The following is a 16,245-nucleotide window of genomic DNA, read 5'->3' on the forward strand; positions in this document are numbered from 1 at the left end:
AACAAGAGAGGCCGCAATAGTGAGAGGCCTGCGCACCGCGATGAAGAGTGGCCCCCACTTGCCGCAACTAGAGAAAGCCCTCGCACAGAAACGAAGACCCAACACAGCCAAAAATAAATAATTAATTAATTAAAAAAAAAAAGATGTATAGTGTGACATCAAAAACCATAAAACATAAAATGGGAATAAAAGGGTATAGTTTTTGCATATGATTGAAGTTTAGTTATCATCAGCTTAAAATGGACAGTAATATTTATGTTTCAAGGAAGCCTCAGGGTAACCACAAAACAAAAACCTATAATAGTTACACACAAGATAAGGAGAAGGGAACCAAGTATACCACTATGGAAAATCATCAATTCATAAAGGAAGACAGCAAGAGAGGAAGAAAGAAACTTCATAACAGCCAGAAAACAATGAATAACATGGCAATAGTAAGTCCTTTCTTATCAATAATTACTTTAAATGGATTAAGTGCTGCAATAAAAAGGCATAGAGTGAATGGATGAAAAAACAAGATCTACCTATATGCTCCCTATAAGAGACTTGCTTCAGCTTCAAGGACACACATAGGCTCAAAGTGAAGGGATGGAAAAAGATATTCCATGCAAGTGGAAATGAGGAGAACAGGGGTAGCTATACTTATATCAGACAAAAGAGAATTTAAGTCAAAAACTATAACAAGTGACAAGGTCATTATATAATGATAAAGAGGTCAATTCATCAAGAGGATATAACAGTTGTAAATATATACATGCCCAATATTGGAGCACCTAAATATATTAAGCAAATACTAACACATCTGCAGGGAAGAATGGACAACAATACAGTAACAGTAAAGGACTTATATACCTCACTTTCAACAATGAATAGATCATTCAGGGGCTTCCCTGGTGGCACAGTGGTTAAGAATCCGCCTGCCAATGCAGGGGACACGGGTTCGCTCCCTGGTCCAGGAAGATCCCACATGCCGCAGAGCAACTAAGCCTGTGCGCCACAACTACTGAGCCTGCGCTCTAGAGCCCATGAGCCACAAATACTGAGCCCACATGCTGCAACTACTGAAGCCCGTGCACTCTGGGGCCTGCATGCCGCAGCTACTGAGACTGTGTTCTGCAACTACTGAAGCACATGCACCTAGAGCCCGTGCTCCACAACAAGAGAAGCCACCGCAATTAGAAGCCTGCGCACCGCAACAAAGAGTAGCCGCCACTTGCCGCAACTAGAGAAAGCCCATGCACAGCAACGAAGACCCAACACAGCCAAAAATACATTAAAAAAATTTTTTAAATAGATCATTCAGACAGAAAATCAATAAGGAAACATTGGACTTGAACTATATTTTAGACCAGGTGAACATAGAGGACATGTATAGAACAATCCATCCAGTAGCAACAGAATGCACATTCATTTCAAGCACACTTGGAACATTCTCCAAGATCATACATTAGGTCACAGAACAAGTCTCATCAAACTAAAAAAGACTGAAACTATACCAACTATCTTTTCCAACCGCAATGGTATGAAACTAGAAATAATAGGAGGAAACTGGAAAATTCACAAATACATGGAAATTAAATAAGAGTCCTGAACAACCAGTGGGTCAAAGATAAAATCAAAAGGGAAATCAAAAGATAAATTGAAACAAACACAGAATGCCAAAACTTATGAGATGCAGCAAAAGCAGTGCAAAGAGGAAAGTTTATAGGCATAAATGCCTACATTAAGAAAAAAGAAAGATCTCAAATAAACAATCTAACTTTATACCTCGAGGAACTAGAAAAAGAAAAACAAACTAAACCCACAGTTAGCAAAAGGAAGGAGATAACAAAGATCAGAGCAGAAATAAGTGAAATAGAGAATAGAAAAACAATAGAAAAGATCAACAAAAATGAGTTGTTTTTTATTTTAAAAGATAAACATAACTGGGAATTCCCTGGCGGTCAACTGGTTAGGACTATGCACTTTCACTGCTGAGGGCACAGGTTTAACCCCTGGTCAGGGAATTAAGATCCCACAAGCTGTGCAGTGCAGCAAAAAAAAAAAAAAAAGGATAAACAAAACTGAGAAAACTTTAGCTAGATTTACCGAGAAAAAAAGAGAGAGGACTCAAATAAATTGAACTATAAAAGGAAAATGAGACACTGCAACTGATACCACAGAAATACAAAGGATCATAAGAGACTACTATGAAAAATTATACACCAACAAATTGGATAACTTAGGAGAAATGGATAAATTCTTAGGAATATGCAATCTACCAAGTCTGAATCATGAAGAAATAGAAAATCTGAATAGACCAATAACAAGTAAGGGAACTGAATCAGTAGTCGAAACCTCCCAACAAAGAAAAGCCTAGGACCAGATGGCTTCACAGGTGAATTCTTCCAAACATTCAAAAAAGAATTAATAACCTTCTCAAAATCTTCCAAAAACTTGAAGAAGGGGGTACACTTCCAAACTCATTTTACAAGGCTTACATTACTATGATGTCAAAACCAGATAAAGACATTACAGGAGGGAATTCCCTGGCGGTCCAGTCGTTAGGACTCTGGGCTTTCACTCCCGGGGCCCAGGTTCGATCCCTGGTTGGGGAACTAAGATCCCGCAAGCCGCACGGACAAATTAAGAAAAAAAAAAAAAAAAGACATTACAGGATATGAAACCTATAGACCAATATCCCTACAGACCAGATGAATATAGATGCAAAACTTCTCAACAAGATACTAGCAAACCAAATTCAACAGCATATTAAACATAATGCAAATCAAAATGAATAAGTTTTGGAGATCTTAATATACAGCTTGGTGACTACAGCAAGTAACTTGAAGTATACTTGAAAGTTGCTATGAGAGTAGAGCTTTAATGTTCTCACTATAACAACAACAAAATGGTAATTATATGAGCTAAAGGATGAGCTAAAGCTGAATTAACCCTATTGTGGTAAACATCTCATAATATAAACATGTATCAAATCATCACATTGTACACCTTAAACTTACACAGTGTTATATGCCAATTACATCTCAATAAAGCTGGAAAAAAACACCAACACCAACACACATTTATTCTCTTACAGTTCTGAAGGTCAGTAGTATGAAATCAGTTTCTCTGGGCCAAAATCAAGGTGTCTGCAATGCCACACTTCCTCCCGAGGCTCTATGGAAGAATCTATGCCCTCATCTTTTCCAGGATCTAGAGCTGTATCTTTGGTGGCACGTTCCTCCATTCTGAAAGCCAGCAGTGTAACATATTGCTTCAGTCCTCACACTGATGGTAAAATCTCCCTCGACTTCCCTCTCTTAAGGACACCTACAATTACATTTACTGTCTACCAATTTAATCCAGGATAATTTCCTCCATCTCAAAATCCTCAGTTTAATCACATCTGCAAAGTCTGTTTGCCATATGAAGTAACATCCACAGGTTCCAGGGATTAGCACCTGGATATATTTGGGGGCCATTATTCAGCCTGCCACATTGGCATAAAGTAAATGCTTAAGAAACATTAGCTATTATTATTACTGTGCTAAGCACTTCATAATGTATTACCTCATTTAATCCTCAGTACAACCCTATGAGGTAGAAACTATATTTATCCCTATCTTACAGAGAAGAGGTTTGAGAGCTTATATAGTTCCTAAAATCAAATGGTAAGTGGAATTCCAATGCAAGAGACTAACTCCAGAGCCCATGTTCTTGGCTTCTATCACAGGCTGGCTTTGAGGAGCATTTCTATTACTCCTCTTGCAATAACAGTGACGCTCCAGCCTACTTTTCTATTTGAGTCATTTGAGTTGATGCATATTTTCTTGGGGAAGGGAGATCCTTCCCCATGGACTGTTATCTTTTTCAGGACAAGGGAGTCTGTCATGCACCTTGTCTTGTGGTTGGTGCTCTGCATGTACTGAAAACAAATCAATGCTGATGTAACTGCTAAAGCTGGAGACCATGAAGATAATTAAGTGCAAACAATACTGATCAAACAGAACAAAATCTACATCCTTATTGTGCCACCCTTAGAAGCTGACATAGTGATGGAGGGAGTTGAAACTGAGAAGTTTATTTTCATCTTCTAAAAGTCAGCAGGTATATTGGTGTCTGGGACATGTAGAAATTAGAACAACCACTCTTCAGGAAAACATCTTCTCATTTTGTTCTATGAAGAATACATAGTGGTTTTGTAAAAAATAAATTTATTTATTTTTGGCTGCGTTGGGTCTTCATTGTTGCGTCAGGCTTTCTGTACTTGCAGTGAGCAGGGGCTACTCTTCGTTGTGGTGTGCGGGCTTCTCATTGCAGTGGCTTCTCGTTGCAGAGCATGGGCTCTAGGCACGTGGGCTTCAGTAGTTGTGGCGCATGGGCTTAGTTGTTCCGTGGCATGTGGGATCTTCCCGGACCAGGGCCCGAACCCGTGTCCCCTTCATTGGCAGGCAGATTCTTAACCACTACACCACCAGGGAAGTCCTACATGGTGTTTTGTTAATGCAGCATGTTCTGGTCTCTCTGGCATGTTGGGACTGTGGTTAACTCAGTATAGCATGGGGCTGGGTAGGAGATGGACATCGTTCAACAGAAGACAGTCAAACCAGGAAATGAACTATGAAGAAAGAGGTATCCACAAGATCAACGTGATAAGTATTCTGAGTGACAGTGGGGAAAAGCACTGTGTGAAGGAGAAGAAAGGTAATGGAAGTATGTGATGTTGGAACTGCATTCTCAGGAGATAATGAAACATGAAGAAAGAGAAGAAAAGAGAGGCTTAGAACTAGGCAATGAGAAGGAGAAAGAGCTTGGTTAATACAAGATTTTTATCTAAAACATTAGAGAAGGAACCAGCAGTGACCATATAAAAATTAATAATCCTGTTTTCCTTCAGAAGGGGTAAGGGCTGGTTAGTATTTGGTAACTCTGAAAAATCATCATCACAACCTTGTCTTTGATGAATCATGTAGCAGCCACCCCAGAAACCTGGATCACCAAAGCCTCCTCTTCCCTCCTTATTTTCATGTAACTTGAGTAGATTGGGGTGGGAGGAAAAGATGGAAACTACAAACAGTAACCAAGTATCCTCACCAGCAACTCCAAGGCACTAGGGGAAGTGAGGTGGACAAGGTCCTGGTCTAGGATGTTTAGATTTCCACCCATACAGCTCTAAGGGAGTTGATTGGATACACTGTTGGCTCACCAGTACCTCCCCTTCCTGTGGGCAAATCTGTGTGGAAGTCAAAACGTCACCAGAAGATGGTTTCAGAAGCATGAAACCAGGGAGTGGGGGAGGGGATGGTTCCAGTGGCTGATGCCAGCCTGCTTTGTGGCCTGATGCCTCTACATCTGTCATGGGGCTGTCCCATCTATAGAGACTGGCTCCTCATACTTTCAGGTCAGGAAACTATCTTTCTAGGGTGTTTTTGGAAACAAAGTACCCCTTCTGCTGGCACATTTTTTTTTCTTCTCACATTACTACGTAACTGATTTAGATTTAAATTTAACCTAATCCAGTCCCACCCTATTTTTCTGAAATGACAGTATACCCATGTCACTTTAATTTGATCTGGGTAAGACTCATCTATTACACATTCACAAATAATCCCTTTGTCTGTGTCGTTTCTCCTGGTGTCTGATCTCATCCCTTTTATCTGGATCTTATTGATTTTATCCTAAATTCGAGGATACACTGGGATGTCAACCCAACATACTGTCCATATAAGTACTGTCTCATTGATTCCACAAATGATCATTATGGAGTAGTGTTATTCTCATTTTAGAGCTGAAAAAACTGACTCTAGGACTTGTCCAAACGTGTCCAAAATAACATAACTGGTAAATTATAGAATTGTGACTCCATTGCAGATAAGTCTGATTTCAAAGTTCAGCCTCTTCCTACATAATATGAAGTAACTATGAAAAATGACTGTGAAAAGTCAAGCTTCCAAACTGACATTTCAATTGGAAATTTACTATTATGTTGCCTGGTGACAACATCTTATACCACGTAAACAGTGGTTTAAACCTGACTGCATATCAACTCATGTTGAGCTTTTAAGAACCACACATGCTTTTAATGTATTATTGAAATTAAATTTGCTAATATTTTGTTCAGTATTTTTGCATCTATATTTATGAGAGAGATTGGCCTGTAATTTTCCTTTCTTGTAATGTCCTTGTCTGATTTGGGTATTAAGGTTATGCTGGCCTCATAAAACAAATTAGAAAGGGTTCCCTCTTTTTTTATTGCCTGTGTTTGGAAAATGTTATCTATACTATTTGTACCATTTGTACTTTACACAGATTTTCTTTTTGGTCTAATATATGGTCAGTTTTTGTGAATTATTCATAGATACTTAAAGGAAAGTGTATTTTCTTTTAGAAAATGTTATCTATGTTATTAACTATGCATTTTAGACCAAAGTCTTTAAGGCTCCTACTACTGTGTTTCTGTTTTTCCTTGTATATCCTGTGGTTTTATGATTTAATTAATATTCATGTTGATGCTATATTTTTTGGTACATATATTCATAACTTTGTAAACTTAATGTGAATTGCATTCTTTATCATTATAAATGACGATTATTTGTCACCTTTAACACCTGTTTGTCCTGATGTTAACCTTGCCTGATGTTAAAATTACAACCTCTGCTTTCTTCTTGTTTGCAATTGCAAAGATTTCTAAATTATTTTGTTTTGGATCCCTTGTATATGGAATAAAATTGGATTTTGCTTTGATTCAGTAAATTTCTTTTATTTTAGTAAATTATTTTGGTCCATTTATATTTATCAAATTGACATATAGTTAGTCTTAGTTCTGTCACATTATTTGATATGACGCCTTCTATTCATAGATTCTTTAAAAACTCTGAAAATGTGGTATGTGTTTTTATTTTTCTGAAAATTTGGAAAGTTTATATTTTTGTTTCAGTGGGTGTCTTTATAACTTATACACCTAATCTTCATTTCTTAGTCATTATTTTATCAATTCCCTAATTTGAACAAATAATAAAATTAGTATATTTTCTTTTTTTTTAATTAATTTATTTTATTATTTATTTGGCTGCATCAGGTCTTAGTTGCAGCACATGTGATCTTCAGTGCAGCATGCAGGATCTTTTTTTGTTGTGGTGTGTAGGCTGTTTGTTGTGGCACGTGGGCTTCTCTCTTGTTGTGGCATGTGGGGTCCAAAGAGCACAGGCTCAATAGTTGTGGCGTGCAGACTCTCTATTTGTGGCGTGTGGGCTTAGTTGCTCCGTGGCATGTGGGATCTTAGTTCCCTGACCAGGGATCAAACCCATGTCCCCTGCATTAGAAGGCAGATTCTTAACCACTGGACCACCAGGGAAGTCCCTGAAATTAGTATATTTTCTTTTCTTCTCCTTCTCCTGCCCTCTATAGCCCTTTTCTTTTTGCCATAGTTTTCTCATTCATCACTCGGTTGGCTTAAGTTCATCTTCTAGTAGTTACTTCAAGAAAGGCTCATGGAAACAATATTTCTTGAGTTCTTGCATGTTCAAAAGTGTCTCACTATGCCTTTTTGGGTAAACCACAGTTGGCTGGGTATAAAATATATGGGCGACACTTACTTTCCTTGAGGACTTCCTAGGCATTGCTTCTAGCAATGAATATTTCTATGGAAATGTCTAAGCTAAGCCTGAATTTTTCCCCCCTTTTAAATGACTTGATTATTTGCCTAGGTGCAAAAGGATTCTTTCTTTATCTGTGAGACCAAGTAACTGCTTCTCAGAGTTGACCTTTCCATGTTAACTTTAACTTGGATATGGTGTGATCTTTGTAGATTCAAATGTTCTTTTATTTTTGGAACATATTCTTGAATTATACATTGAAATGATTTTCTGTTCTGTTATTTTGGTTTTCTTTATCAGGAAATCCATTATGCAACTATTGGATCTCTTTTGCCTATCTTTCATATCTATCATTTAAGCTTTAATCCCTTTAAACTTCTCATTTCCATTTCATTTTGCTTACTGTCCTCAATCCTGTCCTCTATGTCCTTTGCTGTGTTTTTGGCAGGGTCTTTCTCCTTTGTGATACTTCCAATTTTGCTTTCTTTCTTTTTTTTTTTTAATTTATGTTCTTGTTTTATTCTACTTTCCTTCCTGAGGTCTTCCAGCTCACATTTCATTTCTTTCTAATATTTCAGGATTGCTTCCCTGAGCTTTTCATCTCTGCTTTATGCTGTTTTCTTATAAAGGCAAGTGCATTATTAAATTTCCCTTCATCTTTATTTTTAAATTTTTATTTCTGGAAAAGTTACAAGTACAATACAAAGTACTTTATTTCCTAACCCATGGAGTATAAATTGCCAACATGATGCCCCCTCAAAATTAGGATATTAACATTGATATATAGTATTACTATCAGCTAACCCTCAGACCTCATTCAGATTTTACCAGGTGTCCCAATAATGTCCTTTATAGCAAAAGGATCCAATTCAGAATCCTGTGTTGCATTTAAGTGGCATATCTTTTTAGTTTCCCTCAGTCTGAAATATTTCCTCAGGCTTTCTTTGACTTCCATGACATTGACATGTTTAAAGATTAAAGACCAGTTATTGTAGGATGTTGCTTAGTTTGGTCTTGTCCAATGCTTTCTCATTATTAGATTCATTTCATGCATTTTGGGCATGAATATCTCAGTAGTAATGCTACTACTAATGTTTTCTTCTCATTGTGTCCTATCAAGTGGTACAGAATTGCAATTTGCCCCATTCCTTATGGTACCAACTTTGATCACTTGATTAAGGTGATATATGCCAGTCTTCTCCATTATAAAGTTACTCTTTTCCCTGTATAATTAATTAACACTTTGTGGGTAAGTGCTTTGGATTATGTAACTACCCATTCTTTGTCAAACTTTCAAAGTGTTAATTTTTATCATTATGGAGTTGTGGTTTCCTATTTTATTCAATGGGTTATGATCTGTTACTATTATTATTTATTTTTATGCTCAATTTTTCTCTAATTTGACCAGTAGAAGTGTCTTCAGTCTGGCTTCTGTGACCTTTAATATATTTCATCATTCTTGGAATACTTCCTTACTTTCTGCCACAACAAGTTCACAGGTTCATCCTGTATGTTCCTTTCTCAGCATACTTTTCCTTTCTCAGCCCTAGATTAAGTCATTTCTTCAAGGAGACCTAGTTTCTGTTAGTGGAGAATGGTATTTAGAAGCCAAGATTTGGTGTTACATGTGCTTTTTGCTGTTGAGTATCACTGTTCCCAAGCTCTTTCAGTAGACAGAACTATGGAGTGTGTGTGTACACATACAGATATTTATATTTATTTGTCTGTCTGTATTGCAAACCATAAGTTCACACTGATCTCTTCAATTTTATCCAACACCACACAGGGTTCATTCTGTTTTTCTCTCTTTCTGTTTTTGTTTTTGCTGTTGTTTTTTTGGCCACGCCACACGGCTTGCGGGATCTTAGCTCCCCAACCAGGGACTGAACCTGTGCCCTCAGCAGTGAAAGCCCAGAGTCCTAACCACTGGACCTCCAGGGAATTCCCTCTCTTTCCATACTTGTAACTTCCTTCTCTAACAGTGAAACCTTGCTCCCATCATCCTTGATATATTTACTTATTTGCCCCCTCACCAAAGCACATGCTGTCCCCAACTTACCCAGGCTCCCACACCCCACACTGGTTCCTCCTCATGGTCATCCTCTTCATCATACTCAGTCTCCCTCACCTCACCCTGAGCTGTGCTCCCCCCAGATGGACTCCTCCTCACCTTTCTAGGGCTTTGACACTCCATGTTACTACCACTCCCCTGTGAGGATGCCCTTCTCATCCCACTCAAGCTGCCACCCCCTCATTTACCCCCTCCTTACCTCCAGTGTGTAGTATGTCCACATTAGATGCCCTCAGTTTTATGACAAACTCTTCTATCACAAGTTTCATTTGCCCCCCAACAATATTTTTCTGGTGAATGTTCTTTTCATTTTTTCCCTTTCCTTTTTTCCTGTATGATGTTTGTATAGTTCCTATTACAATCCTTTATGGATAAGTAATTTCTGAATGAAGTAAATTATTCCTGACCAGCTATTTGTAGACATGACATGAAGGAAGAGGACAAGGCTAAGTTCTAGGCTAACAGGAATTTCCCCTATGACCCAGATTGTCTATAAGAGCTCTTTTAGCTCCTACTTCTCCCAGCCACAAAGATAGGCAGCTGTTGAGATGTTTATAACAGAACCTACCAGTTCTTTCCCATTGCCTCCTTGTCAACAGGATTCCTTATTCAACCCATCTTCTCTGATTCTCAGAACCAAACCAGTTCTGGAGCTTCCACCACTAAGCTATGCTCCCTGTTCTTGATGCAAAATGGACTTCGTACCTTAAAGTGAACTCCTCACCTTAGAGAAGTATAATTTTCCAGCTTTTTCCCTGAGGTCTTCAGCCACAGACATTCTCACATTTCTTCTTGCACTTCTGCATTTTTAACAATGTGAAACACTGGAAGACCTATATATACCCCTGGGTTGGGTCCCCTTGCTCAATGTGGCCCTCCCCCACTGCTGACATTTAATGATGGTCTCCTCCCCCTTGAGGATTCCATGTGTGTGGTTCCTTCAGCAGGGAATATACACTCTCTCCTTTGTCTCACTGCTGTGACTACCTAATTCTTTCAAGTACAGCTTATACATCACTGTCTTGGAGCAAACTTTCCTTGCTTTCAAGCTAGACTGAGTTTCCCTGTTACACACTTTTGTGGTATGCTTACCTTTTTCTTCATAGCTTTTACCATTATTATGGATGAGTCATTACTTTTGTGATTATCTATTTAATAGCTTCCCCTCCCTGAAGTGGGGATTGTGTTTGTCTTGTTCATTGTCTCCCGAACACCTTGTACCTGGCATGTCGTAGATATTTATTACATATTTACTGAATGAATGGATGAATGATCCCAACCTATTGTGGCTCCTATTCCCATCTTTGCACTAAAACCATTTTCCATGATCACCAATAACTTCCTTGTTGCTAAATCCACGAGATACTTTTTGGTTTCTACCTTGACTTCTCGTAAGTATTCAACAGTTGGCCACTTCCTTCTTAAAACACTGCCTTTTCCTATTAGGGCTTCACTAATTCTCAGGATCCTTTGCTGGTCCCTCTTTCTTTTCCTCATCCCTCAGTGTTGGATGCTCAAAACTTAGACCTGAGCTGTCTCTTTTTTCATGCTACACCCTCTCACTATGTTATCTCGTTTCTCTTATTGCTTTAAATATAGTCTATATATCAGTGATTCCAAATTTAGTCTAGACTTTTCAAGCCTAGACTTTCCCAGACCCTTATATTAAACATGCCCTTATATCACGTGGTCATTTCACCTGGATGTCTCATAGGCATCTCAGACTTGGCCTATCCAAAATTACCTGCCTGATCTTTCTCCCAAACCTTCTCCTCCCTCAGTGCTGTCTATATCAGATAATTATATCTCATCCCTCCAGTTAATCATGTCAGAAATCTGAGAGTAGACCTTTCCACTACATTCTCCTCAACTTCTATAAGCCAATCCCCTACCAAGTCCCATGGAACCTACCTCAAAAATAAATCTATCCTCTTCACTCCATCTCTACTTCTACCATTTGTCTAAGTCCAAGTTATCATCCTCAGCTGACATGTGGGAGTAACCTTTAACTCCACGTCCGCTTGCTTGCACTCTTCTGTGCCAGCAGCACGGCCACCACTACCACCAAGCGCCTCTCTCCCCTGGATAGTTCTAGATTAAAATTCCTGCCCTCTTAGTTCCTTTTTCTAACCCTTCTTAATCCTTTCTTGAGATCTGCTAATGGCAGGTATATTACTAGTTCCTTGGGGAAGCCCATTAATCTCATCCATTACATATGGATTTTACTAGTTTAACTCTCATTGGTAACCTTATTTCCAAGGTCTGCAGGAAACCTCATGGTTTCTTTTTGGTTTTTTGTTGTTGTTGTTGTTTCTTTCTTTCTTTTGTTATAAATAGCCAGGTTTGAGTAATTGAATAGTTGATGACCAAATGGAGAAATCCGGAAATCAGAGTTTTATAACTGTTCTGATCTTTGGAACACTAAGGCGCCTTAGCACACTGATTTTTCTTGTTGGTATACTGTGTAAAATTCCAGATCTGAAGTAACCCTGTATCAGTGATAGGATGTTCCGTGGGCTAATGTGTCCCTTTTTCTGGATATGTGCCCCCAGAAGATATGCATCCTGTGATTTAATTTTTAAATTCCAAATACGTTTTCACAGCAGAATTTTACAGACAAGTTGTTGAAGTTATATTCAGTGGAGAGAGTGCCTAAAAGTGCCGTACTGTTTGGGAAAGTTAGGCAGAAGCCCAGAGAAGCTGTGCTAAGCAGGCCACCAGCAAAGGCAAAGCCAGCATTTTATCCCTTATTCAGTAAAATGCCTAAAAAACCTGTTGCTCACCATTGTGGATGCTGGTCTCTGTTAGGAAATTATGTAGAAATATCACAAGTTTAAATACTATAATAACAACTTGCTTTTTTGTTTTAAAAATGTCAGTTTCTTAAGAATCCTTATCAACTCACCATGTTAATTTTTCTATAAAGGGCCCTAGTCATAGAATATATTTTTGAAGGTATCTCCTGCCCTTCCAAATCTCTTGGTCCTCAGCCAACAACCTTCAAGAGAGTTTCAAAGTCCTATTGCTCAGGAGAAAACAAATACCACTCCAAGTGTGGCAGTTGTGTCATTATTTTAGTGACTCTTGCTTTGGTTCTGGTGTTCTGTTTTCTTAATTTAAAACTCAAGAAGTGTCTACTTCAAGTAGCCCTCAGCTCTTAAGCCATTCCTGGGGCTTTCTCCATCTTCAGCTTTCATTGAAAACACATTCTGGGAGACTGTGATGAAACTCCTCAAGACAAGGAGGGGAGGCTGAATTTTAAATTCAGGTGCATGAGCGAAGGCAGGCAACTCCTAGTCAGTCATCTCTCCGAGGCCTGCTCAGGAGCTGAGTGCAGGAACAACCTGGGGAACAAGCCAAGCACAGCCACACCTTGTGGGAGGTGTCTCAAAGCAAAAACAGGACTAACTCTGCAAGTCCCCTGCAAAATCCATCCCACTGCCTGTTATACCTTGTAATACGCCCCCGCTCCCCACGCCACTTCCCTTTTTGTCGTTATTGGCATTCCAGAGCTTGATCCATGTTCATCATCCAAAAAACAATTTTGTTTTTGAGATCCTACACTGTACAGAACACTTTACCAGGTTCTGTTTAAGAAATGAGGCCTGGGACTTCCCTGGTGGTCCAGTGGCTAAGACTCTGTGCTTCCAGTGCAGGGGTCCCAGTTTCGATACCTGGTCAGGAAACTAGATCCCATATGCTGCAACTAAGAGTTCACATACCGTGACTAAAGATCCCACATGCTGAAACTAAGACCCGGGGCAGCCAAATAAGTAAATAAATAAATAAAATATTAAAAAAAAAGAAAAGAAAGAAAGATATGAGGCCTTAGCCTCAGTGGTCTTCCAGTGCATCTTCAGAAGGGATGAGTACTGGTGAAAATACAGGCTGTGTCCCATATGTGAGGCCTGCAGTAGGTGCCGCACTGAGACATCTTCAAGGAATGAGGTGCTGGGGAAAGTGTCCAGGAGGAGGTCAGAGGATCTGGTAGAGTGTCTGGAGGAGGAGGAAAGGCTGTAGGGAATGAAATCCCTACACTGTCTTCAAAGTCTGAAAAGGAGGGTGGGGCCTTTGCAGACTTAGGCCTTTCTAGAGGGCAGCTCACTCCCCTTAGAGTAAAACTTCACTATTTGTTGAAGGGGAGAGAGGCTTCAAGAAAAAATCTGGGCAGAAATCCTGCTTCTAATATAAGAAGCAGAGCTGGTTAAGAGAAAGTGGCTCACAGATTTCATTTCACAGCTCCTTTACACTGATGTGTCAGGCCTGTGGGATGACGCACCAACTCGTTCATTCACTTCTGGTGCCAGGCACTTTGTGGATGCTGGGGACATGGGGCCAACATGGACACTGCATCAATGCAGGGCCTGTTTCCCACTTGTAGACCGTGCCCCACCTGCAGCCTCAGCATTATCAATGCTAATAATACTGACCCTCAGGCCTCAGCTGCGACTAGACTTTACTGCATCAAAATCTCGGTGCTGGTCCTGAGAAACTGCCCCACATTGCCCATCCCCCTTATTCTGCAGCTAAAGTTTCAGAACTCTGGTCTGGGGGGGGTTGCCTCTGCAGACTACTTTCAGGGCAGATTGGACCCCTTGGATGTGAGACAGACAAACAGTGCAGGTGGATCTGGGTTGGCCTTTGCCACCCCTCCCTACCCCTCCCCACCCACTCCCTACTCCCTCCCTACACTCTCTACCCCTCCTTACCCCCTCCTCCCCAGCCCCCGGCCCCCCTCTCCCAATCCCCTACGCCCAATCCCCCACCCCACGCCCTTCCCTGGCTTGCCATGGGGAGGGAGCAGGGTAGTCCCGCCCCGCCCCGCCCCTCCACGCAAGCCCCGCCCCGGCTGTCAGGGACTAGGAAACCCCGCCCCGGGCCGGGCGCGCGCTCCCAGGCAAAGCCCAGCCTACCGCCCCTTATCCCCAGCTCTGCACGGGGTCGCCAACCGAACCACCTCAAGAGCTGCGGATTGCAGCCTCGGCGGACCCAAGAGGTAGAGAGCGACATGGCGGCGGCCAAGCCCGAGAACCTCTCCCTGGTGGTACACGGACCCGGAGACCTGCGCTTGGTAAAACTGGAATGGGAGTGGGAAGTCTTGCCCGTTCCTGCCCTATTCACTTCCAAGCGCAGCCGCGGTCTGAGCTGGCCAATTCCAGCGCGGTGCGGGCCCCACACTGCGCGCCCAGGCCGTCCAGATAGGATCTGGTTACCATGTTGGGGGGAGGGGCACGGTAGGCGGTTAGTTTTAAGGTGCTAAGAGCAGGGTTCTTGTCGCGTGGCCTTCTGGAACCGAGCCCAGTGGCCGGCACGTGGCCAGAACCCAGGAAGGTTGCAAAATGATTGAAGCCTTCTCCCTCCTTTGCCAGCTGCAGATTCATAGTCCAGCCTCTTGTCATTGCACTTTGCAGAAGAGATACCAGAGAGGCTGCCTGGTTTAGAGGACACGTACTGAACTTCTCTGAGTAGACAGTGCAGGGCAGAAAGGGGGGCCATAGGGACATTTAAAAGCTGTGGAACTCGTATTTAATCTTTCATGCTTGGGGCTGATAAAACCTCCTTTGCAGGATTATTATGATCAGCGGAGTACCTAGCGCTTAATAGATACTCAGAAAGTACGAGCTCCTTCCACTTTCCTGCCAGCACAGGCCTCCATCTCCAAGACTCTTGGTGTTCGCCATGCCTGTTCCAGATTTCTGGATCTTGATAGTCTTCATGTTCTAAAGCTCCTTTCCTCCTTACCTCCCGTAGTCCACATCTGGTTCATGTTCCAGCCATTTTCCTTCCTGATGCTGCTCCCCTGTCCCTTTACGAGCATTATGTGTGTGTCTTCTCCACTCCAGATCCTGCCTCTGCTCAGTGGCTCATGGGGCCAAAGTTCTGGGAGCTGCAGAGTCAGCCCTGTGGTTGTGCCAGGGCTCCCTTGACAGAGCCCTTCGCAGGCGGGCCTGGGCAGTGGGTATGTGGGACCAGTGCCGGCCATCTCTGCTGTTCCCTAGCACTTCCTTCCCCCTCACAGAGAACATGCGCCAGGGTCTAGATTGGAGAGACTCAGAAAAGTATCCAGATTAGCAGTTCTTGACTGTTTGAGAATCTGTGGTCTCTCTCCCCACAGAATGCAAACAGATGGAGTTTGGCAGCAGTTTCAGAGAGTTCATGGACTTCCTTTAAGCCTCTCCTTCATAGACCCTCTAGAGGTCTCTGAACCCCAGACTAAGAACTCCTGCCCAGAGCCAACTCATCATTTCCTCAGCTGGGAAAGTGCCATCTCCAAGCTGACAGGCTTCATTAGTTAACAGAGCCCAGAAAAGAACCCAGAAGTTCAGACTCCCATTCCAGTGTTCTTTCTACTCCCCTTGGAGCTTCCACCCAAGGTCCTGAATTAAAGTGACACTATTAGTTTTTATTGCTGCAAATGCCAGATGGTATTATGAAGAAAGGAAAGTGGTACAGCTCTACACAGCTTACAGAGTGATTTCAAGCTCAGTCCTGCATTCTACAAACATTTACTAGATGAGAGGGTGCCTGCCATGTACCAAGCACTGGGCTGGGGGTCCAGAGAGGAGGAGGAGAACACAACCCCTACCCCCAAGCTGC

At 41.5% G+C, this 16,245-nt stretch overlaps 1 protein-coding gene across 1 annotated transcript in view; it reads left to right on the top strand.

The window, feature by feature from the left end:
• The first annotated feature begins 14,549 nt into the window (after nucleotides 1-14,549).
• The window catches only part of SORD (sorbitol dehydrogenase), a 35,525-nt gene continuing 33,829 nt past the window's right edge, over nucleotides 14,550-16,245 (top strand). The window contains exon 1 of the mRNA XM_079912251.1: nucleotides 14,550-14,719. Coding sequence (XP_079768377.1) covers nucleotides 14,657-14,719 — 63 coding nt within the window. The 5' untranslated portion in view covers nucleotides 14,550-14,656. The remainder of the gene's footprint in view (nucleotides 14,720-16,245) is intronic.

The sequence above is a fragment of the Stenella coeruleoalba genome, assembly GCF_951394435.1.
Source record: "Stenella coeruleoalba genome assembly, chromosome: 2".
Taxonomy (NCBI): Eukaryota; Metazoa; Chordata; class Mammalia; order Artiodactyla; family Delphinidae; genus Stenella; species Stenella coeruleoalba.